Source organism: Ovis canadensis, chromosome 2, assembly GCF_042477335.2.
Source record: "Ovis canadensis isolate MfBH-ARS-UI-01 breed Bighorn chromosome 2, ARS-UI_OviCan_v2, whole genome shotgun sequence".
Taxonomy (NCBI): domain Eukaryota; kingdom Metazoa; phylum Chordata; class Mammalia; order Artiodactyla; family Bovidae; genus Ovis; species Ovis canadensis.
Window position 1 is genome coordinate 10,305,908 of NC_091246.1, and position 27,157 is coordinate 10,333,064.

The 27,157-nt window shown below is 53.1% G+C and overlaps 1 protein-coding gene across 13 annotated transcripts in view; it reads right to left on the minus strand.

The window, feature by feature from the left end:
* The window catches only part of RGS3 (regulator of G protein signaling 3), a 138,436-nt gene that overhangs the window by 83,150 nt on the left and 28,129 nt on the right, over positions 1-27,157 (minus strand). For 9 of the 13 annotated variants that reach the window (XR_011254196.1, XR_011254197.1, XM_069575359.1 and 6 more), the window contains exons 6-14: positions 20,729-20,789; positions 19,315-19,405; positions 18,636-18,691; positions 11,970-12,051; positions 11,126-11,231; positions 9,343-9,694; positions 8,403-8,442; positions 2,713-2,909; positions 353-436 (exon numbers count right to left, since the gene is read on the minus strand). Coding sequence is in view for 11 of the 13 variants with exons in the window: in XM_069575359.1 (XP_069431460.1) it covers positions 353-436; positions 2,713-2,909; positions 8,403-8,442; positions 9,343-9,694; positions 11,126-11,231; positions 11,970-12,051; positions 18,636-18,691; positions 19,315-19,405; positions 20,729-20,789 (1,069 nt within the window). In the remaining 2 variants the exon portion in view is untranslated. Of the gene's footprint in view, positions 1-352; positions 437-2,712; positions 2,910-8,402; positions 8,443-9,342; positions 9,695-11,125; positions 11,232-11,969; positions 12,052-15,795; positions 16,020-18,635; positions 18,692-19,314; positions 19,406-20,728; positions 20,790-27,157 lie in introns of those variants that run through there. The other 4 variants (XM_069575362.1, XM_069575363.1, XM_069575361.1 and 1 more) reach the window with 4 other exon arrangements.

The window sequence follows — 27,157 nt, forward strand, 5'->3', positions numbered from 1 at the left end:
TTAATCTTCTCACCCATAAAGTCATTCGTCATAGCTGGGGTGAACTGCCATCTCTTCTGTTCCTTAGAGAAAGCTGGGCTAAACAGTGGAATGTTATTAGGGGTTGGGAAAACCTTCTGACCGCCAAAGATTGACTATATAGCTTTGAGAGGTGGTGAACGCCCCGTCATTGGATGTATCTAAGGAAAAGTTGGGTAGCCATTTGGTAGAGGAGAGCACGGAAGATTTTTCAGGTCTTTCCTACCCTGACTGTACAATTCTGCATCTATCAAGAAGAGGGGAAATGTAGGGGCCTGGAAGATGGCTGGTGAAGCCCACTGGAAACCTCACCTGGGGAAGGAGAGTATCTTACCTCGGCAGCCTTGTTTCGCCCCTCGTACAGCAGCAGCTCCTCCGACAACAGGAGGGTCCGGGCGGGGTTGCAGAGATCTAAAGGCTGTAAACAAAGGCAATCGTTCAAAGAGGCCTGGTGGAGAAGGTGGGTGGGGGCGAGGGGGAGGCAGCCTGCCAAAGCCAGCCGCAGAAGACTGCCAGCCCTGCCCCCACACCCCAAGAACCCACACGCCCCCTCATACACAGAAACAAAAAGACAGAGGCGCTCATCCTGGGCGGAACTGCTGCTGCGACCTTCCCCACCAGCCTTCACACACTTGCCGCAGGAAGTCGGACCACATGGCCGGGCCTCCCCGCCCCCCCAGCTCCCTGACTGCACTGAGCTCCCGGGCCCTCCCAGCCCCCACACTCTCTCCTCTCTCTTATTCACGCTGTCAGGTCCAGGCTCTCAGGTCACCTCTGGCAGTATCCTGAGAGCCTCAGGCCAGGTTTGGCCACTTGAGTGCCTTCGAAGGCCAGGTCAATCCCTGCTCCACACTCATTAACACACTTGAGTTCACTGACTCCTTCTCTGCTGTCAGTTCCCAGGGACCAAGTCTCACCCAAACGTCTCACCCTACTCCATGACCCTGCCCCATACCCACTGTGGAGCCCCACCTCCCACTCTTAGTGGGAAAGAACCCTCCTGCCAGTCCAGGACACATAAGAGATGCAGCTTCGATCCTTGGATTGGGCAGATTCCCCGGAGGAGGGCATGGCAACCCACTCCACTATTCTTGCCTAGAAAATCCCATGGACAGAGGAGCCTGGTGGGCTACCGTCCATAGAGTCACATAGAGTCAGTCACGACTAAAGCGACTTAGCACGCATAGGAAAGCACACATAGGCGGTAAAACTAAAGAAAAGCAAGGAAATGATTATCACAAAGTCAGACTAGTGGGTACATCTCTGGGCGAGGAGGGTATTATAATCAGGAAGAGAGACACACGGCCTCTGGGGTGGTGGCAATGGTCTAGGCCTTTTTCTTAGCAGATATCTACTTTATAATTACCCATTAAACTGTCCATTTAAGTGTTATGCCATTTTTGGCTTATATATTTTACAACTCAAAAGTTTTTTATGACTTTTTAAAACTAATTTTAATTTTTTGGTAAAAATTTTTAAATGAAAAATGGGCCCTGTGGATTCTAAGACCTTTGCGGTTACCTCCCAAGAAAGAGGAGAGATGGAAAGAATGGCAAAGGGCAGACCCTGCCTACGGAGCTGTCTGGGGAGACACACGTCACCTGCCAGAGATATGCTGCACGCATCCTAAAAAGCATGAATTCAAAGATCCACTGGCCAGTGACAGGCCCAGAAGGATGCCAGGGAGAGCAGAGAAGGCAGGCATGGTCAGAAATGAAGCTCTTGGGGCCATGCCTTCTCTAGGTTGCTGATGAGAGGATAAACCGAGAGTCTTTCTGGAAAGCAATTTGTCAAAATATGTATAAGAACCTTTAAGATGTTTATAACCGATGACCCAGTCGTTTCACTTCTAGGAATCTCTCCCAAGGAAAATAATCTGAGAGGCAATTCACGCATGAGGATTTTCATCACAGTTATTTACAATAACAAGCGAGCAGACATAACACAAGTTTCTGAATAGAAGAGAGGACTGGTTAAATAGATACGAAACATCCCTGTGATAGTGTCCAACCACTGCAAAACACAGACTCAGAGAATACTTAATGGTGTAGGAAACGTTCATGCTGCAATTCTTATTTAAAAAAAGGCAACAGAATAGAAAATGTACAGTACAGTCTGGGGTTTTTAATACGACATGCACAGGAAAGCTATCTAAGTGCTCACATGGGTTATATATGTGGGTGATAGAATAAATAAAGGCTTGGAAATGGAGAGGAAGAGAAGGAAAACAAGAGAAAAATAGAAGAAGGGAAATCTAAACAGTCTCAGGCCACCAGCTAGTACTGGCCAGACGTGTTTGCTAAGACCAAGGAGACCAGACAAGATGCCAGGCCTCGAGGCTCGCTCACTTGGTCGTCTCCAAACAACAAAGCGCTGGAGGAGCCAGGCACAGAGGCCTTGGCACACAGGCCCTGCGAGATACAACAGGCAACTGCAGCGTACCCTTAGTGTGCCCAGAGAAAGGGGAGTGGGAGGGGAGGGGGACCTCCTTGATGTCGAGCCTCCCTGCCCCCACTCTCCTATTCCTCCCCCAAGCCTCTGCTCCCTCTGTATCACCCCCAGCATCCCAAGCCCCGAAGCTTTTTGGCTTTCCCCCAGTTCTAGAACGAGACACCATCTCTGAGTCCCAGAGCGAAGGGCCCTCTTTCTCTCACCTCCCCCAGAGGGAGCCCTGGGGGTCGGCCATCAGCTCACCTGGACAAAGACAGGGAACACCAGGACCTTGGGGGCCAGGGTGACGTAGGTGCCATAGCTTGAGTGCGGGGTGTGCGGCCTCATGACGGGGCAGTTCTGGTAGTTCCCGCGGCCCTTCATCGTCTGCACCGTCTTCATCAGCCGACACTTCTTCCCCAGGCCCGTGTAAGACTTCCCTTTACTGGGACTCCCTGATTCTGTGGAACAGAGATGGGGGTGCACTGTGAGGCATTTCCATCCCCCACCACCCGCCACAAAGGCATCGCCTCTGCAGAAACAGGGCACACGGTCTCAGGCCATCGGGTGCCATTTCCAGCGGCATCTACCTTGAGCCCAGCCCTGAGAAAGGTGCTGAGAAGATGGGGAGACCTCAGAAGCAAGTCTCTCTCACTCTGGGAGGGATACTGACCTGCAAACCTCCACCTCCAGGGCGAGGACAGGGCAGGGAACTGCCAGCTATGATAAAGGTGGCCCAGGACCTGAATCAGGCCTATGGGTTTGGCCTCATACTTTTACAAATCAGAAGGTCTCTCAGATTTGAAAAATCAGAAGATCTGACCTCACCAGGCCCACAGACCCACATCAAGCCATCAGTCAGCTGGAGCACTCCAGGTGGTGGAGCACGTGTGCTCCCCCCGGCCTGCATTCCCGCCCTGGGCACACCCAGCACCGCTGACTCCCAGGTCCCTCAAACAAAGAGAGTGGAGGTCCTGTCTCCGCAGTGATAGCAGAGACAGTGGGCTTTCCTAGGACGTGTGGGGGTCGGCCCTCAATTAGCCAAGGGAGCTGGAGCAGCCTGGCCTTCTGAGTCAGTCTGGGATAAGGGGTGGCACTGAAGCTCCAGTTACCGGGGAAGCCCACCAGCTCTGAGCCAGAGAAGAAAAGAAAGAAAAGAAGGGGCTTCGCTGGTGGCTCAGACAGTAAAGAATCTGCCTCCAATGCAGAAGACCTGGGTTTGATCCCTGGGTGGGGAAGATCCCCTGGAGATGGGAATGGCTACCCACTTCAGTATTCTTGCTGGGAGAATTTCGTGGACAGAGGAGCCTGGTGGGCTACAGTCCATAGCGTCACAAAGAGTCAGACACGACCGAGCCAGAGGGCTGCACCCAAATCTCACTTCTCTGCTCCCCGCTTGGTAACCACCAGCAACTCACTTCCCTGCTCAGACTCTTGATTTCCTCACTGCAGTTATAGCACCAAGTTCATGGGCCGGCCATGAGAACTAAAGGAGGTGCTCCAAGTGAAGCCCCTAGAACAACGCCTGGGGCCTGGTAATGGCGCCATGAAAGTGAGCTGCTAACCCATTGTGGTTCTTGTTGTGATTCCTCCACTCAGAAAAGGAAGTTGACCAGGTACTCCAGGGATACTGGGAAGCCTCAGCTTCATCACAGACAGGAAGTACTCCCTGGCTTGGCCATCAGAAATTATTCTCATCAGAAAAGAGAGAAGAAAGGAGAAACGAGAGAAAGAGAATGAACCGAACCCAGGGAAGAGAGCAGAGGGCTGCAGGGAGTCCCTCTATAAGGGAACACTGCAGGACAGACGTCCGCCACTGGACAAGGAGTGGCACACAGGTCTTTATCATGTCTCATCCAATGGGCACCACACGGAGTATCTAAAAAGTCAGGAATTCTTGGACATAAGCAAGTAGGAGACAAACTCCAGGGTATTCAAGCTCCACACACACCTGAGCCCCTTCAAAGAGTCCCTGCTGCCAGGCGGGCAACTGACCAGCCCTTCCTGATCTGCTTGCCTAGCCCACTAGGTCTCCTTCCGCCACCCTCAATCCTGGCAGCCAGGGAGTGAACAGGTGACCTGACCCCAGCTATATTCAGGGAAGCTCCCCACCAACGCGCAGTCCAGAGCCTCAGAGGAAAAACCAACTCAGAAGGTTTCACCCTTGCTTCCTCCACCCACCCCCCGCCCCTTCTCACAGAGAAAGGTGAGAAAAACAAGTCATCCCTCCCCCCGCTCACACACACAAGTGACCACCCATTGCAGCAGTATCTTGGGGCAGCGCTCAAACTATAATAACCTAAACCACTTCCTGCCTCTTCAAGGAGTCACTTAGAGGAAAAAGAGCATAAGCCAGGATAGGGGTGGGGGCCAGATGCACGGCCAGACACTTTTGCAGCTCCTCATCTGCTCTGACCCTGGACACCAGCCCCAGAGGGCCCTGTGCTGGCAGCCTCTGCTGAAAGAACCCATCCCGGCCCTCAAGCTCTGCACTGGGTTTGAGTTGGACCAGACACCTGAACTGGAGCACTGGCCTCCTCGGAGACAGGCTGTGCAACTCTGAACAGGCTCCATCGCCCTCTTAGCCAGAGTGTTCTCCTCCACGAAGCAGAGATAACACGGATGGCTACCTTGCTGACCCAGGGCAGGCGGGGGCTCCCACAAGAGACCTGATGAGCAAGGGTTTGGTGAATGGTACCAGAGTCTGAGGGCACGAAGATTATACACCCAAGTCGATGAATAATCTACTCATCTGGCATTAAGACAAGGATGCTGGGCCACAAACCGTACCATGAAGGGGGATCCCAGGGTCAGTCTGGAAGTAGTCTAATCTGATGCAACCAAGCCTAGACCAGACAAGGTGAAACTACACAGCACTGACCATGCAAAACAGACCCAACTTAGACGGGTTGGGGAGAAGGCAATGGCACCCCACTCCAATACTCTTGCCTGGAAAATCCCATGGGCGGAGGAGCCTAGTAGGCTACAGTCCATGGGGTCGCTAAGAGTCGGACACAACTGAGCGACTTCACTTTCACTTTTCACTTTCATGTACTGGAGAAGGAAATGGCAACCCACTCCAGTGTTCTTGCCTGGAGAATCCCAGGGATGGGGGAGCCCGGTGGGCTGCCGTCTATGGGGTTGCAGAGTCAGACACGACTGAAGCGACTTAGCAGCAGCAGCAGCAGCAGCAGCAGCAGCAGCAGCAGCAGCAGATGGGTTGGGTTTGCTAATGCCAAAATCTGGGTCCTGTGTCCCCTGGTCTGACCTTTAAAGGCATCCACTTCTTTCCTTCCCAAGCCCAGCTGCACAAGGCATTGTAGAATCTTTGCCTTGGGCCTAGAAAGTCATGAGTAAGCCACTCGACACATACCCATGCCTTCGGGAGGGAAGCAGTCCCATTTTATAGACAAGGCAACTGAGGCCTGGAGTGACTGGAGGACTTGCCTAAGGTCATCTGATCAGTAACTGGTACAAGGTGGGATCACCCTAACCTATGTGGTATGTCTTTGTGTCCCCTGTCCACACCCCCTGGATAATGTATAGCAAGTGGGCTTGATTCTTCAAAACTGATTTTTGAAGTATCTGTTTTAAAGAAACAGTCCAAGTTGTAACCCAGCTACTGAGCTCGGTGAAGGCAAACTCCTTAACTTTCCCACCTGCTGCCACTTATACCCTCTGGTCCAAACCCCGATCCACCCCTTCAACACCTGCTTCACTGACCAAGCACAGTAATTACTCAGCTTCTGAGGAGAGCCCTGGTAGTCATCCCACCCCAGCAGCAGAGAATGTGAGGCTGGGCCACCTTCACAGGGAAGGGGACAATGCCAGGGCATCAGTGGGTTGGGAGAAAATGCCAATGACAAGCAGGCAGGCACCCCAGGCCCTGGAAAGGCACCAGACCCCATTCAACTCAGGTTGGCTCAACCCACTCTCCTGAGAGGAGACCAGGAGGCCAGGCAGCCCGGCCAGAGGAGGGGACAGAAGCCAGCAACTGGTGACAGACAGCCTTGGCCTCTGGAGAGCCCTAAGTGCGTTTAAGGGAAGATCTGTGCCCTGAATTCCACCCCTTCCTCGGAACCTGAGGACCAGGATCCAGGAACGCTCGATCCCTAGTAAGGAGAAAAAAACATCCTTGAATCCCCAAATAATTATTCTCATGAAGAATAAATGAAGTCAGGTCAAGTTCTTAACATAATGCATTCAAAAGTTACCACTGTTATTAACAGCATCATCATTTCCTCACTTGTCCCTCTCCCACGGCCTGCACGACTGTGCCCGTCGTGGTTTGCTAAGCACTGTACTGTCAGAGGGGAACCGAAACCTGGATAGGAGTTGGGAGGACACCAGGAGGCATCTCTCGAGAAGGATTCACACCTCCCCGCCTCCAGGGACACACCTGTCCAACTCCCTTCCCCCCGAGCAGCCTGCAAACCCGCAGTGGCAACCGAAGTCACTTCCCTTCAGTTGGTCACTCAATTAAAATTCTGTTGAGTACCTGCTGTTTGTCAGACCCTGGGACCAGCACCAGACACATGGAGAGGAGCAGGCCTAGGCCCTGCCCTTAATGGGGTCACCATTTAGCAGTGATGTCTCCTCTTTAACCTAATGCACCGACTAAAAGCTTTCTTTAAAACTCAGTGTTGAAACATTACCAGACTTCTCTCTGGAAGGAACACGGATTCACTTCCAACCAATCAAGCCCAAACACCCAAATGCCCCACCTGGAGAGAATGAAGATGCCTTCCATTCTCAACCCTGAGCCTGGTGGCAGCCCTTTCCCCCCAAAAGACACCTGCTCTCAGCAAGCATCTTCGTGCTACTGACAGAGGGGACTGGGAGGGAGCAGGTCGGCAAGTGGCTGGGAAAAGGCCATTCTCAAGGCAGGAGGTCAAAAGACATTCTGTGGGCTCTGAAGGAAGGGCTCAAGGAAATCAGGGTCAGTACCATGGACCACCAGCCAAGGCTGATCTCAGCCTTCCAGATCCCATCTGGCCTTCAGCCAGTGCAGAAAGGACCTAAAAGAAAACCCAGCCCACTCCAGCATCAACTCTGACACCTCAGGCCTCCTGGGAGAAGGTGCTGGTTTTGAGACAGCTTCTCTCACTGGCCCTTAAAAACTAAGGCCAGCATTTTCTGAACAATAGAGAAAAATCCATTCAAACATCAGAGACGTTTATGCACTTCAAAGACAACTATCTTCTGTGTAGCACCACTCAGTAAACAGGCTGCTACTCAAAACCATTATCTCCCTCATCCCTTCTGACAACCCTCTAAAGTGGGAATTATCAGCCCTGTTTTATAGATAAAGAAACTGAGGTTCAGTGAAGGGTCATTAGTTGTTTAAACTCACACAACTCCAATCTGAGACCTCCCAGCTCTGAATTCCATGCCTCTTTCCTGTGTCAGCCTGACCACGGTGCCTACAGAACCTTACACTTAGTAACATTGGTTGAGGGGCTTCCCTGGTGGCTCAGTAGTAAAGAATCTGCCTGCAAAGCAGGAGATGCAGGAGACACAGGTTCAACCCCTGGGTAGGGAAGATCCCCTGGAGGAGGGCATGGCAACCCACTCCAGTATTCTTGCCCACAGAATCCCACGGACAGAGGAGCCTGGTGAGCTGCAGTCTATGGGGTCGCAAAGAGTCGGACTGAAGCGACCAAGCACATGCACAGACAACGCTGGGTGAATCTCAGCTGAGTGCCTGAGTTCTGAATACCGTCTTCTAGGCTGCTCTGAAAAGATGCCCTCACTTCCTTCTCAGTTTAGGATCCGAGGAAGAAAGACAGTGGCTCAGTGAGGGAGGAGAGGTCCCAAGAGGAGACAGTCTGTGTCAGTCTGCTGGGGGGGTGGGTCCTGACTCTGTTGGGAAGGCCTCCCAGCCAGAGGAGGAGGCAGCTGACCTCGCCATCTCTCTGGGGCTTGGAGGGCAGGGCAGCAGAGGACTGACTCACCTTCGGGGATGGCATCCTCCTGGTACACAGGCCGCAGCAGCTGCAACGGAAAGACAGAGAACCCCTCAGCCCAGCCACGGGGCAGACAACCAGGCAGGCTGCTCAGCCCTGGCCTGGGGAATAGCAGGGAAGCCCCTCAGGGCATGAGGGCAAGACTGCCATCCTGCTAAGAAACCAAGAGGGGGCTTGTAGGGAACACAGGCTCTAGAATCCTCCAGAATGTTGGAGTATAGTGAGGCTTTAGCTGTCATCGAGTTTAACTCCTTGGCTGGATCCCCATTTCCTTGATGGCAACTTGTTCCAAAGCATGTGCTGTGGAACACTGGCCCTAGGGACCTAACAACTCTGCTACAAAGGGGGACACCATCAGGGGAGTTTGGGAACCACTCGGGCGAACAAGGGTGAACCACCTTCTTCGCTGCAGGTGCCCTCAGAGCCTCAAGCAGGTGAACACGCACTGGGAATCTGCTCCAAGAGGAAGAGAGCAGGAGGTGTTCCTCAAGCTTACTTGACCTCAGGACACATTTTACCCAGAGTATCTCAGGGGAACCGTGTCTTGGGATACACACACACCATCACCCCACCTCACCATCTTGAAGTTCCTTCGACAGGCGCTCGCTCACCGCCCACCACGTGGCCCATTCTGCTATGGAAAAGCGCCGTCTGGCAGAAGGCGCTGCTTCCTTCTTTTGAGATGAAATCTTCCACCCCATGACATCCCCTGGTCCTGGATCTATACCTTGAGACCACAAAGATCCAGCTGCTCCCTCTGCCCAGGACAGCTTGACAGGACGGCCCTTTGGAGTGACCGCTTACCCCACATCCCTGCTCCCTATGCCGAGCCCCTGGGAGGCTCCTCCCAACACAGCTGAGTCTTTGCCTCTTCCTGGCTTCACTCAGGGACCCCAGCCCTTCACCTTCCCGGAATGGCGGTCCATACCTGGCTCCCAGGGTTCAGTGGGGCCAGGATGATGTAGTTGGGGTCAGTGGGGGCCGTGGCGCGGGACAGCGCGGGCAGGGTGTGCTGGCTCCCACGCTTGGTCAGCTCGGTGTAGCGCTCCCAGCCGCCGAGCAGCAGCCCATCCGAGCTGTCACACACCAGGTGGCAGCTGTGGCGCTGCTCCGGCCGGGCCTGGGCCCCGTGGGTACAGTTTTTCTCCCGCTTATTGGGGGGTGACAGGAGGTCGAGGGTCGACTTGCAGGAGGCCCGTCGCAGGACCCCTCCATCTGGCCCTGGCTTGACCTGGGGGACCATGCGCCATACAAGCAGGACGATCTCGCTGGGGCAGCTCCTGGAAGTGGCGGGGAGAGGGGATCACAAAGAGACGTTGAGTCTGCTGCTGCTGCTGCTAAGTTGCTTCAGTCGTGTCCAACTCTGTGCGACCCCATAGATGGCAGCCCACCAGGCTCCTCCATCCCTGGGATTCTCCAGGCAAGAACACTGGAGTGGGTTGCCATTTCCTTCTCCAATGCATGCGTGCATGCTGAGTCGCTTCAGTCATGACCAACTCTGTGCGACCCCATTGACAGCAGCCCACCAGGCTCCTCTGCCCACAGGATTCTCCAGGCAAAAATACTGGAGTGTGTTGCCATTTCCTTCTCTGGAAGTTGGGTCTGGGGGAGACCAAAGTCAGGCAGGGTAGGGGCCTGCGGGGGCAGAAAGGAAGGGAGTGGAAGGGGACAGGGGCAGCCCCCGGTGCTAGAACAGGAAAGGATGCAGAGGCCAGCTAAAGCAGAGACAGCAAAGGGGTCCCTGAGGTCAATTCGAGTTGACTGGCAAGGGCTGGGAAGGGCATTGGTAATAAAGAAAGAAGACCAGATTCAACTAGTGAGGTTCCTCCTGAACACAAAGTACAAGCAAGCAAGCCACCTGTGTAAACCCCTCACCCAGTCATTCTAGAAGCAAACCTAAAATGGGGCTGTAACTCAGAGGGTCAAAATTGAGGGGTCCCATACATTTAGGGACTTCCCTGGTGGCTCAGACGGTAAAGCGTCTGTCTACAATGCGGGAGACCCGGGTTCGAGCCCTGGGTTGGGAAGATCCCCTGGAGAAGGAAATGGCAACCCTGGAAAATCCCATGGACAGAGGAGCCTGGTAGGCTACAGTCTACAGGGTCGCAAAGAGTCGGACACGACTGAGCGACTTCATTTCACTTCACTTCACTTCATGCATTTTAAGTCTTCCCTGGTGTCAGATGGTAAAGACTCTGCCTGCAATGGGTTGCCTGAATTCTAGTATTCTTGCATGGAGAATCCCATGGACTGGCAGGCTACAGTCCATGGGGTCGCACAGAGTCAGACACGACTGACCCACTAACACTATGTACCACTATGTACCACTATGTACCAGGATACATTTTAAAGAATAACTGTTTAGTTATACAACTGAAAACACTCTGCAACATCTACCCAGCCTAGAAAACAGAAGGCTTAGCTCTGAGGTAGCAGAACTAATGAGCTCAAGGAGAAAGCGACCCCCTGGAGCCACGCCATGAACCACAGGGTGTGTCTGAGAGCTTCTTCTCCCACTGTTTGCTCTGGGATTCAAATTTGCTCGGAGCCTGAACCTTCCAGTTTCAGGCCAAGTAACTGATTTCCTGAGGAGCAAAGCAAATGGCTCGCAGATGTGAAGGAGGGACAGGCCAGGCGTGTGCCCAGGGCTGGGGAGGGGAGGGGAGGTGCGAGGCAGCCCCAAGCCCCAGGCCGCCCGCCGCGCCAGTCACCGGATCTCGTGAGCCAGCTCCACGCATTTCCAGTGCTCCACGGGCCTCTCGTTCAGCCGCAGTACCGTGTCCAGCTGCTGCAGCCCTGCCTGCTCAGCTGGGCCCCCTGCAGGGACAAATAAAACTCCTTGGAGCCCACAACCCCCTCAGAGGGCCTGGGGGTCCTTTGCCTCCACAGTGACCTTGGACAAGGACCGCTCCCCTCTGTTTCTTCATCTGTGAATGAGGGCCTGACCTTGGAGGTGCTCAGGAAGGATCTTGAAGGAGGTTCCCCTTTGCCTTCCTTTCCTCCCTGCCCACAGACCCAGTACTGGCTGATCTCTCTGCTGCCAACCTCACCACCAGGCCCCCTCCCTCCCCAGGAACTCTCACCCTTCAAGAACCCTTCCTTGCTGCCAGGCCCCCAGATCGCCACGTCCCAGCTTCTCCTCTTAGGATGCTCACTCTGTGACTAGGAGAAGTCTTTTCTTTGTGAAAAGTAGAGAGGAAATGACTATTTTAAAGGGCTCATCAGGCTGGACTAGGATAAAATACTGATTCCAAATCAAGTTCATAAACGATTCTTATTTTCCCATGCAGCCATTGCTGAAAATATAGGTTTAGTTCCTGTTTGAAATGACTGGGAAACAAAATATAAAAGCCTATCTTCACTTTGATTAAAAACAAAACAAAAAAAGAGTAGGTGTATTTTCATAGACCTCACTTTCATCTATGGTCATTTAAAAATATTATTCTTTTCATTTTGAAAGGCCAGGACTCTTCAATCCGGGTTGGGGTTTCCCTTTCAGTTCCAACATCTTGTTTGCTAAGCATGGGGCTGCCATCACCCAAGATGCTCACTCACCGGAATCCACGGCCTGGACTCGGACCGGAGAGTCACAGCAGATGGTGAAGCCAAAGCCGTCCTTCCCCCGCGGGATGGTGATCTAGGACACAGCCCTGCCCGGTTAATCCCAGAAGCCGGGAGGCTGTGCCTCTGCTCCAAGGTCGGGAAGCCCACGGGCCCCACCCCAGAGCCACCTTCCTCTCCAAGGTTTCTGGAGCCAAGAAGGAGGCTGGCCGGCCCCTCGCCGGCCCTATCTCTGCCCAGGCGTCTCGAGCACTGGGTTGTGGGCCAAGTAGGAAGGCTGGGAACTCAGGAGGTAAGCCAGGCCCGGGACCGACAGAGCTCCGAAAGGGTGCATCTCACCATCTTCAGCCCTGGCAGACATGTGGCCTAGCTCTTTACCTGAGGGCCTGCCACACTGCCTGGCTCCACCTCACCTGAGCCCCACTGCTTGCTCGATCCTTTCCTCCCTCCTCCAGCACCTCATGGAGCATCAGCCCAGGGCTGGCCCCGCGCTGAAGGCCCAGAGACAAAGCTGAGCTGCCGGCTGCCCTCCCAGAGCACAGGGGAGGGAAGACAGGGATGCACACACTCACTCTCAGGCCAAGGGGCGGGGGACACATCCTGGGAGGGTCTCAGGGCCATCTGCTGTCAGGGCTTCCAGGTACCCAGTGAGGGCTCCCAGGTGAGGGGGCAAGTGAGGGCACAGTCCCGGCTGAACCTGAACTAGCCGGTGACCTCCCTATGCCTGCTGTGGCCTGTGTGCATGGCAGGTCCACAGCCCCTCCTCTCAGGAGTTCCCTGAGAGGGCCCTGCCATCTGCATGCTCCTTTCAAAGCAACAGGCAATTCCTGGTCTTATGCAGATCTCTCCAAAGCAAAGTGGGACATGATAAACGTTGGAGCAAAAGGTGAGGAGGGTGCTAGGAAGACTCTGTGCTTTGACTTTAGAACACAGACTTGGTGCATGGCAGGAGCCAGCCAGCGCTCTGTTCGTGCGGATGGCACAGCAGTGTCCCACCAGCAGTGGTCCACTGGTTTAGTTTAGTGTGGCCTTGCTGCGGGCCCTCTCTGCACACCCCAGTTAGGCTTTGTGGGGAGTGCAGAAGGCCTAACCCCTGTTTATTCCAAGAGCGATTCCTGGCTGCTCAGAGCAGGGCTATGAGAACCACAGACTAAGGCAGTTGAAGTCAGAAAAGGGGTCTGGCTCTTGGACGTGGGGTGGGCCCTGGTGCAGCACAGGGAAAGGGCACCCCCACCCTCACACCAGGCAGGCTGAGGAGGAAGCCAGCTCAGCAACCCTGGAGGAGCTCAAGGGTCAGGGCCTTGTGAGAAGACTTCTATCTCCTTCCTTTAAGGGCTGCCTCTTCCAGGTTGGGCGCCTGGCATTCACCTGCCAGTTGACCTCAAGGCCAGGCATGGGAAAGGGGAGGGCCAGGGAGCCTGGAGTGGCCAAGGCACTTGGATGCTGTCAGGAGGCCCCTGAGGCTCTGCTTCCCACCAGCCCTGGGCCTGGATTCAAAGCGAGTTTGTAAAACAGGAAATCTGACAGACAAGGGGAAGGGGGGGTGTGCAGGAAAATACCCCGTTCCCATAAGAATTCTGGGAAAACACACAGCTAAGGCAGGAAGAGAAAAAAATGGAAAGAAAGAAAGAAAAACAAACTCTGGAGTGAGTGCGGAAAGCCCAGGCTGAAGCCAAGGGACGACGGCAGGAGACCAGTCCACTGCAGGTGACCGGCGGGGACTTTAGGGGCCTTAGGGCGACCCTCAACCAGGCCGAAGCTGGGATGCCAGCACTTTCCCCATCACCCTGGCGAGGGCCATGGCCCCTCCTGCTGGGGGCACGGCTCTGGAAAACAGCTCCCAGTGCCCAGTGCTGACAGTCTGGGGACAGGCCTCCAGGGCTGAATCTGGAGAACAGGAGGGTGTGCCAACAAAGCTTGCTCCCCACATCTAGGCAGGACTGTGGACAGGAGACCCCTCTGCCTTTCTCGGCACCAGCCTGAGCAGAGCCAATCCAGATAACAGTCCAGGCCAGCTGGGAAGAGGGGAAGAAGAGAGGGTGTGTGCTCGGTGCGAGGGGTGAGATTGCAAGAAGGAAGCAGGATCATGCTCTGTCCGTCGTGACCACCAACCTCGTTGATAGTCTCCAGAGAACATGATCATCACTGCAGCCCTGATGCAGGGCTGGTTTTAGTGTGCCCATTTTACAGAGAAGAAAACAGAGGTCTAAAGCAAATGAAGCTCTCAGGGTCAGGAGGCAAGGGGAGCAGCCCTGCCCTAGCTCTGGGATCTCAGGAACTCCTAGCAGAGGCCATCCTTCCGGGGTGGGTCCTGCTGTTTCCTGTCCAGAGCAGGAATTGCTACTGCTCCCAGATCTCTCCCATGCCAGCACCTCTGTTCTACTCTCCTGCCTGGTTTCAGACCTTCTATCACGGAGGGTCATAGATTTCAACCCAAATCCCCAAATGCCACATTTATTGAACACCCTGCACCGGGCACTTCACACACATTCCATTTACTCTCACAGGCATCATCACATCATCATTCTATTTCATTGACAGGAAGACTGAGGCTCAGGGAGGTAAACATCGTGCACAAGAGCCAGAGCTCAAAAAGGGCAGAACTGGATGAGAGCCTGGGTCTGGCACAAAGCTAGTGCCCTGAACCCTGTACCACATTCTCACAGAGGATCCGTTTGGAACTTCAGTCTCAGAGCCCTGGACACAGACTGGGGGCACTCATGTCTGACCCTACTCTGACTGCCTGCGAGCCCTGGTCCTTAGACCTGTGGCCCCACATGACCGAGGACTTCTCAACCTCCCAGCCAGCGCCCCCTCTGCCTCACCATCCCGCCACCCAGTTGCCAGTGTCTCCAGGGCTGCTTCGCAGGCTCTGGAGGGTGAGAGGGCCCTAGAGCTGGGGACTGCAGAGAGAACACACATGTCCTGCCTGAGGTGCAGGAGGCCCCCTCTGAGCATCTCCCCAGACCTAAGCCTGCCTGCTTGAAAGAGTTCATGATCCAGATTCCAGTCTGTTCATTAAAACACAGAGGGACGTTGTATACTAAAGAGTCATCCCAGAGTCCCATCAGCTTGGATATTCCCCAAATCTGGACATCCCTTGCCTTCATCCTGCCTATACCATGACTTTTTTTATAAGAAAAAAATGTCCCTCACATTTCCAGAAGAGTCCTAGGGGCTGAGGGAATCATCCTTCCACACTGCCCCACATCCTAACAGTGGAGCCTCAGAGGCAAACGCTCTCAGTGAAGCTGAGCTCTGGACCCACCTCAAGGCATCACAGGTACCGGGAAGGATAAACGTGTGCATACAGACACACAGACACAGCCTGTCTCACACACAAGTGCACACCAACACATGCTAAAACACAACTGCACATACACAACACAAGACAGGTGCTGCCGCCCCATCAGAAGCAGGAAAAGTTAGCAAAAAAAAAAAACCCAAAAAACACAAATCCAGTTGCTCAGCCACCTAGCCACTTCCAATCTTGGGCTGGAGATGCTCTTTGTAACGCACACTCCTCCCAAGTAAAAATGACAGAAAATCAACTAGACAGTCTCAGCTCAGACACCACCCCGCCAGTAGTAAGGATGGCACAGGGCTGGCCTCTGCTGCCCCTACGGAGGGGTGGCAGGTACAGGCTACCTGGGGTCCAGTTCCTGCCTCTGTCCTCCCCACAGATCACAATGAACCTGTGAGGGGCAGGAGGAGGGAAGGAAGGCCCTACGGGGAGAGAAGCCCTTCTTGGTGAGCCCCACCCCTGACCCCTAAAGACACCCCGTGGGCCGCTCCCCCGGCCCAGGGGCCAAGCACCCACCTGGCGGTAGCGGCGCTCCGAACACACCTTGCAGAGCCCATTGAAGCGGTTCATGACTGCGGGTCCTGCCTCGGCCGCCGCCCCATGAAAACCCGGCTCTCCCCACGGCAGTGGGAGCCCGCACTGCGCCCCGTCAGCCTGGCATGACCGCCCTGGGAAGCCCGCCCCGCAGAAGAATGGCAGGAAATCACCTCTCACCTCCCCAGGCCCTGTCTGTGCTGTGTGCCTCTGCACGATAAGCCCGAAGGCTTCCTGAAACCTCCGAATGACAAGGAAGAGGGAGAGTTTTGTATTAAAATTCCTGTCACTAGTTAGTATCCCCCCAGCCCTGGCGGGGAGAGGGCGCCTTTTTTCTGGCAGCATTCTCCGCCATGGGCCACTCCGTGACTCCAGTGTTCTCACAAGCACCCCTGGCTGGAGGAGAACCCAGGCAGAAAACACAGCCCACTCTGTATCAACGCTGCCTCCCCCTGCAAATCCCAGGGTCCTCAGTAGCAAACACAGGTAACTAACTCAGCCTGAGGACTTAAGGATGCTTGGGATAGGGTGGGGTGGGGTGGGGGTTGCACCCACAGACTTGCCATGTCAAGACAGGGAATACAAAACATTTGGAGTCTGCCTGCCACCTAGAAGGCACTTAAAGGTCAGCTTTCTCATCCATGTACATGGGCTGCTTTAAGGAGCTGATGAGAAAGCATCAGTCGGTCAGTCGTGTCCAACTCTTCAGCGACCCCATAGACTGTAGCCCACCAGGTTCCTCTGTTCATAGGATTTCCCAGGCAAGAATACTGGAGCGGGTTGCCATTTGATGACAGACCATAAAGTCAAGTCAGAAAGGGATTTCCAGTCACTAGATAATCCAGCCTCCTCCCTTTACTGGTGAAGAAGTGGGGGCCTGGAGCCATTGTGATGACAAGCAGGGCGGGATGGGGCTGGGATCAGAGCCCCAGTCTTGATCTCCGACTTGTGGAGCAGAGCCTGGGGAGCCGAGAGCCCCCTCCACCCACCTGAGGAAAACAACCCTGCCACTCACATCCTTGATGCCAGAGAGGGTCCCTCGGTCCAGCCCAGCTTTGGTGGCTGAGAGAGTGGGTAGGTCACCCCAGTTTCCCAGCCTCCATCACCCCATGCACACCTCTCGGGGTTCTCCCTGTGCCCTCCCCAAGCCTCTGACAATCACGCCCAGCATGCTGAGTCCTACGGACATCTCCAAGTATACAAGCCCAGGAAAATCAAACACACCTCGCAACAATGCGCCTGTGTACAAAGCCCAGCCTGAAGCAGGACTCTCCCAGGCCACCTAGAAACCTGCAGTGTTGATGCTCATGCAGTTCCCACGAATCCCCAGGGAGGTTCCCAGGTCACCATCCTCTCTGTGCTCGGCATGTACGGAGAGGGGCCTTTAAGTTCCCCCACTGAAGCTAGAGGAAAGCTGTGAAACTCGGCATAAAGCCACAGAAAACAGACCTGGCAAGTTACTCTAATACTGTACTATCCTATATGGTAGGGAGTAGACACAAGTTGCAGTTGAAATTAAAATTAATTCAAATTAAGTAAAATTTAAAATTCAGGTCTTTGGTCATACTAGCCATATTTCAAGTGCTCAGTAGCCATAGGTGGCTAGTGGCTGCCGGCCTGAGCATCACAGCTCTAGACTGTACATTCCATGAGGACAGGGACCTCTGAACTGTGGACAGCTATAGGTCAGCACCTGGCACAAGGCCTGGCCCATGTAGATGTTCAATAAATATCTAATGAATGAGGCACTTCCCTGGTGGTCCAGTGGCTAAGACTCTGCACCCCCAAAGTTGGGGGGTGGTGCGGCCAGGTTTAATCCCCCGTCAGGGAACTAGATTCCACGCGGCAACTCAAGATTCCACATGCTGCAACTAAGACCCAGCCCAGCCAAATAAATAAATATATTTTTTAAAAACCCTAATGAATGAATGAGTGAATGATCTGAGTAAATGAAACGGATAATGTCTTAGAGATAATAATACGCCTAAATGTCACATGTTCTCACGGAAAACGTCACTGTCCTGTTTTCCCGACTAGGCCACTTGCAGGAGGCAGCCATACCTGAAGCCGTAATTCAGATGCCACCTCTGCTACTTGCTGGCTTGTGGCCGTGGAGAGTGACCTAACATCTCAGAACCTTACACATCCCGCTCATCTGAGGGATTGGTAGTTAACAACCACCTCAGAGGTGGCAGTGAGGGTCATGTTAGGGAACAACAGCGGGCCTGCTCAAGTGCTGGGAGCTTGTTTCTCCCTGTCTGAGTCGTTAGGGAAAACCAGAAATCACTCCCATGGCCAGCAAAGAGACGGATTTGGATAAATATCCCAGAATCCCCGTGGGAAGGTTCCTCTCCAGATTTGAAGCCCTAAAGAAGTGAGAACCCATCTCATAGTTTCAGGCTTCGTGACAGCCACTCCATGACACGGGGGCGGGGGAGAGGGCAGCGGCCGGTGCTGAATCTGAAGGGGAGCTGGGTCACAGCACTGGGGGGAAGCAAGGGTCTGAGAGGACCTCGGGAAGAAGGATTCAACTTCAAGAGACCAGAAGTCAGTACGACCCAGACGCCTCCATCTCCAGGGACCGGGACCTGGCTCTCTCCCTACTCCCGCATCAAGTGTGAATAACCCAAGGAAAGCACAGAAATAACCTCTTCAAAATGCACAACTTCCTGGGTCTCCAAGCACCAAGTGACTCGGAGTCTCAGGCACCAAATGCTGCCTTGTTCAGGGATCTCCTGGGCCAAGGGACTGACCAGAAACAGGTTAGAGCCCAGAGCAGTGCTCAGGGCCCGTCAGTCCTGCCCAGGCTTGGGCCCACCTACCTTGAGTTTCTCCCCGTTCTCAGCATCCTCACCTCCCGGCATGCTCAACAACTGTTCTGGAAAGTGATACAGCAGAGTCAGAAAGTCTCTACTGGCATCTAAGTGCCCGTCCCACAGACCACCCTGAGGCCCAGGCCAGGGTGCCAGGCCCACGTGGTGCCCAGGTCACTGCTGGCCTCCACGGTGTGGCAGTGCCCCAGCTCGGGCCAGGCAGAGGTCAGGAGCCAGGTCTGTGTGCAGGAAGGGCAGAGCACAAGGCAAAAATCCTCAGGCCCCACAGCAGGGCCCACACAGCCTGTCTGCAGAGGTGGGCGCCCCAAGGTCAGCCAGGCAGCCTGTAGGGGGTCCTAAGACCACTGACCCTGAGGAGGGGGCCATGCAGGAAGGTCCAGAAGCCCAGCCCTCCGTGATCTAGAGGCCAAGGGAGCTGAGCCACTTGGGGTCAGGCCACAACCCTCTCCAAGGAAAGCCCAACCAGAAAAGTAAAGATGTCATGGACAGGAGGCTACGTTCTAGCAGGCGCCCATGAGAAGTTCCTGGACCCAGAGTCTGATGGCGGCCTGGGGTGAGGTGACTGATGCCACAAAACACAGTGACCGATGCTACGATGCAGGAGGGGAGGAGGCGAGCCCCGGGCCAGCAGAGTGTCTGGGCAGAACTAAAGGTGGTGTGCACGTACCTCTCAGGGGCCGCAGTCTCCGCCTGGCCACCTTCAGGTGTTTGGTCCGGCCCAGGGCCTCCCCCAGCAGGTAGTACCAGCCATTGATCTCCTGTCGTGAGAGAAGGCGTGACATTCTCAGAGAAGGCAGAGGGCACGGGGCAGGCAGCCACCAATCCGCTGAGTGCCTTCCTCAGGAGCAGAATCTCTGCAAGGACAGACACGCAAGCCTCCCTTCCACAAAGGGAGCTGCCATGCCTGCACCTCCAGGAAGCCCTTCCTGAAGGCAGAGCTGGTCCTCCCCTTTGCTGAATTCCCATTGTCTCTTGTCCCCGAAGAACAGGTCAACTCACAGGCCAGCCTCCCCAGCTACGCTATACAAGGCTCTGTGATGTGCCTAGCACTGTTGCTAGCACACAGAAAGTGAAAGTGTTAGTCAGTCATTCATGTCTAACTCTGTGTGACCCCACGGACTGTAGCCTGCCAGGCTCCTCTGTTCATGGAATTCTCCAGGCAAGAATACTGGAGTAGGTTACCATTTCCTTCTCCAGGGGATCTTCTCAATCCAGGGATCAAACTCAGGTCTCCCACATTGCAGGCAAATTGTTTACCATCTTAGCCACCAGGAAAGCCTGGTACACAGAAGGAGCAAAATAAAGGTTGACAAAACAGAAGGGAGGGAAGGGAGGAAAACAGGCAACCTGAGACTCCTGAACAGGCTCCAGGTGGGGGTGGAGGGACATCTTCACCCAAGAAGGAAAGCCAAGGCTGCAGTTAAGATATTTGGGACCCACATGCAGAATAGAGTTCTCAGCCACCTACCCCAGACTTCACCTCCAAGACACAGAGCTGGGTGGCAGGATGGAGCAGGTCACCAGGACATCTCCAGGGATGTGCAAGAGGAGCACTCCCTTCCCTGCTCAAAAGCCTCCAGTGTGGGGGGTGCAATCCAAGCAGAGGTGGGTAATGGTCTGGCCACCCAGAGACAAGGCCCTCCAGATCCCAGAGTCCTCACCTGCCTGAAGGAAAGCTCCACCAGGACACTCACTCCATCCCCGAGCACTAGCTAGGCCCAGAAACACAAGACCCGGCCGACAACATCAAGGGGCTCCTGGAACAGACCACGAGAAGCACCCAGCCTTCATCCTCCAGAGCAGGGGCTGCTCTGAGCTCTGAAGGACCTATCAGTGTCCTTAGAGAAGACACTAGACTCAGAGCCTCCTGGGAAGACTTGAAGCCGCCTAACAACTGGTCTCTGATGTGAAAGAGCTAAGATAGGGGAGCGATGGTCACACAGGTGACAAACAGTGTGGTCTCAGTGGGGTACCATCTCACAGACAGAAGCCCCAGCCCAGGGCTTCCAGACAAAAGCCTCCACCTGTACCAGGCCTGGCCTAGATGGCCTGATTCTGCCAGAAGCTTCCCTTGGACCTACCTTGTCTGGAGTCAGGAGGGACTTCACCCCGAAGCTCATGCAGCCGATAAGTCCACTTTGTCTGGGAGAACAAGAGACACTCGCATCAGCACCTTCTCATCACACTATATCAAGAGGCCAACTGTCAAGTGTAACGTAGGTTTGCCTGGTCAACTGCGGTTTGCAAAGCACTTTTACCTGCATCATTTCATTTGATCTTTCCAACTCTGTGAGTTAGGCTGGAGTGGAGCTATTCTCTCCATTTCACAAAGGAAAAAACTGAGGCTGAGTTGATCCCTTTCCTAAGGTCACAGGACTTACAGTAGTTGAGCCCCATGGGAAACCCATTAGAGAAGCTCAGAGCTACCTTGGAGGTTTTTGTTCTGGTGTTGTATATAGGTCTAAAGAGCTGGTCCCCACAGGGAATTTCAGCTCTCACATCAGCTGGTGATTCTGAATTCAGGAGAAAAGTGATGAGACCTAAAGCTCAAGAAGCTTTGTCTTGGGTCCAGACAGGAGCTGGTTAGGGCTTAGACAGTTTTAAATCAAGGTTCAAATCAACCTGACACACAGAAGTTCCCAATACCAACCTGACTTGACTGCCAGCTGGGCAAATAGACATGAGCCAAGGTCAGGACTCGTGGGAATGTCATGCTGTGTCGACAGGCTTGAGTTCAGTTGGATCCTACTTGACTAAGAGTAATTCAAAATTCCTGAAAAATGTTCATCACTGAGTTCCAATGTCTGACAACCAGGGACAGATTGATACTTGGCAGCTTTCAATAATGACAGTATGTGCTGTGTGCTTAGTTGCTCGGTCATGGCCGACTCTTTCTGATCCCATGGACTGCAGCCCGCCAGGCTCCTCTGTCTTTAGGGATTCTCCAGGCAAAAATATTGGAATGGGTTGCCGTGCCCTCCTCCAGGGAATCTTCCCAACCCAGGGATCAAACCCAGGTCTCCCACGTTGCAGACAGATCCATCACCAACTGAACCACCAAGAAAGCCCAAGAATGGCAGTACAGATGAACATTACTGAAATGCAAATATAATCCTGCTATTACGAGAAAAAAGCAAGTTTACAAATCCGTAGATTAATGAGAAAGATGCCCACCAAAATATTAACAATAGTTGTACCTGGTAGGTGGGATAAGAAAGGGTTTTCTTTTCTCCTTTGAGTTTTTTTAGCATTTTTAAATTTTCATAGGGAATAAGCGCTTCTTTCAGAATCAGAAAAAAAAAACAAAAACAGTATAAATGTATTTGAAAGTGTTCTATCCTACCACATCTTTCTCTAGCCTAACACTAGAGTCGCTTTTTTTCCCACCTCTTTCTTCTCTCTTCGCACAAGTCAGTTCCCAAGTCATCTTGGGAACTCCAAGTCAGTTCCCTTCAGAGACTGGCTTAATATTAACAGCTGTTAATCGAGAAACAACACAGGTATTAAGACTGGAGCAGAAGGGACTTCTCTGATGGTCCAGCAGTTAAGATCTTGCCTTGCAGTGCAAGAGAGGCGGAACTAAGATCCCACTGCCACAGAGCAACTAAGCCAGCGCACTGCAACTAGAGAGCCCACATACTGCAACTACCAAAGCCTGCACGCTCCGAAGCCCATGCGGCACAGACTAGAGAATCTGTGCTCTGCAACGAGAGATCCCACATGATGCAATGAAGATCCCACAAGCTGCCATTACAACTCAACGCAGCCAAATAAATAGACAAATATTAAAAAATAAAAATAAAAAGACTGGAGCGGAACCTTGACGGTTAACTTCAATATCTGAGGGATCCACATGGATGAAGGAGTCAGCATGTTCTGGGGAAGGTGCAATTTCAAAGCCGAGGATGGAATGAACTGCCTGGAACGAACTAACTCCCTGGAGATGAGCCTCCCTGAAGACTGGGCCACGGGGGGCCTGCGCCAGTCCACTGAACCCCCTGAAGAGCCTGTCTGAGTCTTGTGCCCCAGAGCCTGCTCCCAGGCTCCAGACCCAGAAGGTTCAAGGTGGGTTCTGGACACAGGGGTCTGGAGAAAGCCGTCCAGGGGATCCTACAGGGCACCTACCTATGCCTGCCCCAGTGAGCACCAGAGGTCTACAACGTCTTTACAAACACACGTTGTTTAGATCCTCCAGAAAGGGTGGCAGCGGCCTACCACCCGAAAGTAAACAAAATGGTTTCTCGCAGATAGCCAAGCCGAGTGAGGGGCAGGGAGGCACTGATCCTCAGACCCGGCGCCCCTCCCTGAAGAGGCACACTCTGCACGGGCCCTGTCTCAGCAGCTGCTCTCATTCTGCTACTCCTCACTCCCCGAGCTCTCTTCCTGCCCCCCTTTCCTGCAGCCTGGCCTGCGCGTGCTCCCTCCTCCTTGCCAGCCCCCTCCCAGCTCACCAGGCCAGATTAATCATCTCCCCCTAGAGGACAGTGCAGTCACTCCATTAAAGCCACCCGTCCACATCCACCGCTCCCCGCCCCCCAACCCACCACCAAAAACAAACCCTCCTCCCTCCTGGCGCGTGGCCAAGTCGGCAGGAATGGAGGGGCAGCCGCAGTGACCAGCATGAGTGGCAGCCACTGACCCGAGCTGCTGCTCCAGAAAAGCCTTGTCAAGACTTTGCCAAAGTCCTCATCATGGATTTCATTTTGTTTGTCAACACATTCAAGAGCAACCCAGCTGGTATCCAGGTGCCCACACTGCCTTGCTGTACATTTTCCTTTCACGCTGGGTACGGCCGTAACTGTCTAAATCTCCCAGGCACGCTGCTTTAACTGTAATAAAGGCTGCCTCTTCCTGCTCTTCAGTAAGTGGAGTTTTCATCCCCTGGTGCTCAGAGAATGCTAAATGGTTGATAGCCTCCCATGAGCTTTGTTTCCTGCGAAGGGGCCTCCAATGATTTCGTGATACTTCAAGCCCAGCAAATTGTCACAATCAATGTCCATAAACAGGAACCTCTAAGTGTTCTTCAATTAGCTGCTCCTGAAGCCTGTTTTTAAAAACCTTTGGAAGAAGAAAGACTTCTTTTACGCACAACCTGAATACATGGCAATCTACTGGTCAGGCAATAAACTTGGAAACTGGTGATCGCCTGAAATTTCGCTGGGCACAGAGTCTCAGGGGCCAAGACTTGGGTACTTTTGAAAGCTGAACCCTGAACTTGGTGAAGTTTTGACAAATGGATGAATCCATCATTCCCATGTTGGCAGGCACTGGGCAAGGAGCCCCAGCATTAAGGAAACAAGACAAACACTCAGGAATTTAAACAGCAGTTCAAGGCAGCAATACAAGGGATGTCACTAGACAGGGTGAGATTGACAGATGAGCAGTGCAGGCAATAAATGCTGAATGCTCAGAGCGGCAAGAAGCGGTTTAGAACTGAGATGTTCAAAGAAGGCCTAAGGAGTTAAGCCAGAGAGAGGGAAAGGAAGAGCATTTCAGGCAAAGGGAACAGCCGGTACAAAGGCTCAGAGGGAAGGCTTCATGGAGCATTCATGGGCAATAGTACTGCCAGTCCTCCATATGCAAGGATGAGGAACCCATGGGTATGGAGGACCAACTGTACTCCACCACTTTACAGAAGGGACTTGAGCATCCATGGAGTTCAGTATCCACGGGGGTCCTGGAACTAATCCCCAGTGGATACGGAGAGATGGCTATATTCAGCTCAGTTTATTTTTGAGCACACAGTAGGAGCCCCGCTAACAAAAAGAAAATGCATTTTTTTAAGGGAATGCACTTTACTTTTCTCTGTCAGGGGACTTGAACTATTTCTGTTACAGGCTTATCCCATTTAATCTCAATTTACTTTGAATTTGATGACTTAAAAACTGCACCCACATTTTCCCATTCATCTTCTCTTTCCCTGATCTCTCCCCATCTCTGTTTACAGTGCTGTACTTGGCACTGGCATGGTTTATAAAGTAGTTGAAAGAGCAGAGGGTACAAAGATAGTGTGCAACACACAGCCTTTCCATCGGTAATTACTATCAGCATAAAAGCTTATGTTCTTCAAACATGTGTGTGTGTGTTTTAGGTTGTTGTGGTTTTTTTAACTTGGTGCCTAACAGTACAATTCTAAGACTGTTCTCTTACCACAAGTTCTGAAAACACCATGATTGACACCAGAGGCGTCAGCTTGGCTTTTTCCACATCACTGAACAAAACTTTTAAGCCGTTCAGTGCCATAGTCAGTGATATTAAGGAGTTATTGTTGATTTTTAAATGTGATAACGGCATTGTGGCTGTTCTGTTTTTTAAGTCATCTTTCAGAGAGATCTATAGCTCAGATGAGATGATTTGCTTTAAAATAATCCACTGGAGGAAGAGACAGCGGGTGAGGGCATAAATGAAGTAAAATCAGTCACATATTGATCATTGATGAAGCTGGGCTCCAAGTATGTGAGGGCTTATTATATATTTTCTAACTTTGCATATGTTTGAAAATGTCTATAATTTCTTAAAAACTCACAGAACCCCAAGTCGAAAGAAACCTTTGAGATCACTGCATTTTACAGGTGAGGAAACTGGGGCCCAGAGCCGGGAAGTGACCTGTCCACGGTCTCACAGCGAGGAGGAGCTACGCCAGAATCTGCTGCCCTGAGGCCTGGTTCTCCTCAGCTCCCACCGCGTTCACCACAGGAGCTGAAATCAGCCTGCCCCTCCCGGCACTGGACCGCCTTGTTTCTCCACTACGTGCTTACTGCAGTTCCTGGAAGTATCGCGAGAATTCATAAAACAGATGCCCCCTCCTTCCATCTCCTATCAGTCTTAAAATGTAACTGCCACATATTCAGCTGGATGACTGACATAACACTGTATTAAAAATGCTATGAGAGGTGGCCTGAGGCATAAGCACACCGATACAGAAAAGGTTTGGCTTTGGAGCTTTTTACCACCTGTGTGAGCCAGTCAAGTGTACTATATCATGTGATTTGATGCCAGGCTACCTGGATTTGTGTCTTGTTTTCACCACATGCTGGCTGTGTTACCTTGGGCAAGTTACTTAACCTCTCTGTGCCTGTAAAAGAGAAACATTAATAATGCCTACCTTGTATGGTACCGTGAGGATACTGTGTCCACACAACAGATAATGATTAAATATGCTTAAGGTCCGCACACTTGGTGGACACGCAGTGCTTGATAAACATGACCAATGAGATCACCTTGGGCAAGTTCCTTGGCCTTAGTAAATCTCGGTTTCCTCATCTCTGAAGAGACAGACAAAATTCCTACCTCTCAGGGTCGTTGTGAGCATTAAATGAGATAACGTATATAAAGCACTTGGCACAGAGAAGGGTTCATAAATGTTTGCTCCCTTCCTTCTGCAATTGTCCTTCACGCTGTTAAGTTGAATGTCCGTCCCTTAGAGACACACAGTTTTGATCTGAGAGTTCAGCAGGGCAGGGGTTTACGGCAATGGCTCTGCCTGTCTCCCGCAGCTCAGAGGCCTTCTCATTCAGAGATGGATCGATAACCATGCCTCCCACCCGCCGAGCCGGGCACTGTGGTGCTGGCACCTCGGGCAGGGCCATCTGTTCGGAAAGCAGGCCTGTCTGCGCCTGCTCTGTCCCTCTCTGAGCTTTGGGTTGGGACTGTGACCACAAGCTTGACTGTGTTTTGTTTAATAAGGAATCTCACTTTCCCAAAATAGGCAACAAGTGCAGACACTGCCTCTGTCACGCTGCCTCCCTGGGTGCTGACTCACTTTCCCCGGCCTCACTCTCTTTTCCAAAAACCGACAAGTCCATTGCGGCCACTTCTCCAGCCGGCGCCGCCGGCTCGCTCTACTCTCTCAGGGGCGCAGCCAGAGCAGGGGAAACGGCGACTCCCACATTTGGTGTCTGCCTCCGGCACCCGCTCCACTCCTCGCCTCTGCCCACTGGGCTCACCAGGCACCTCCTTGCCTCTGCCCACTGGGCTCACCAGGCACCTTCTGTTTGTCTGCCACCCCTCCTCTGTCTGCTTCCCAGATGGCACTGCTGCTGCTGCTAAGTCGCTTCAGTCGTGTCCGACTCTGTGCGACCCCATAGACGGCAGCCCACCAGGCTCCACCGTCCCTGGGATTCTCCAGGCAAGAACACTGGACTGGGTTGCCATTTCCTTCTCCAATGCATTCATGCATGTTAAGTCACTTCAGTCGTGTCCGACTCTGTGCGACCCTATGGGCAGCGGCCCACCAGGCACTAGTGGTAAAGAACTCAGCTGCCAATGCAGGAGACATAAGAGACGCGAGTTCGATCTCTGGGTCGGAAAGATCCCCTGGAGGAGGGTACAGCAACCCACTCTGGTATTCTTGCCTGGAGAATCCCAAGGACAGAGGAGCCTGGTGGACTATGGTCCATGCGGTCACAAAGAGTCGGACATGACTGAACCGAGTCGTCACACTCGGCTCCTGGTTCCTTCAGGGCCTTCCCTTCCTGTGTCCATCCCTTTAAGACAGGATTCTGATGCTC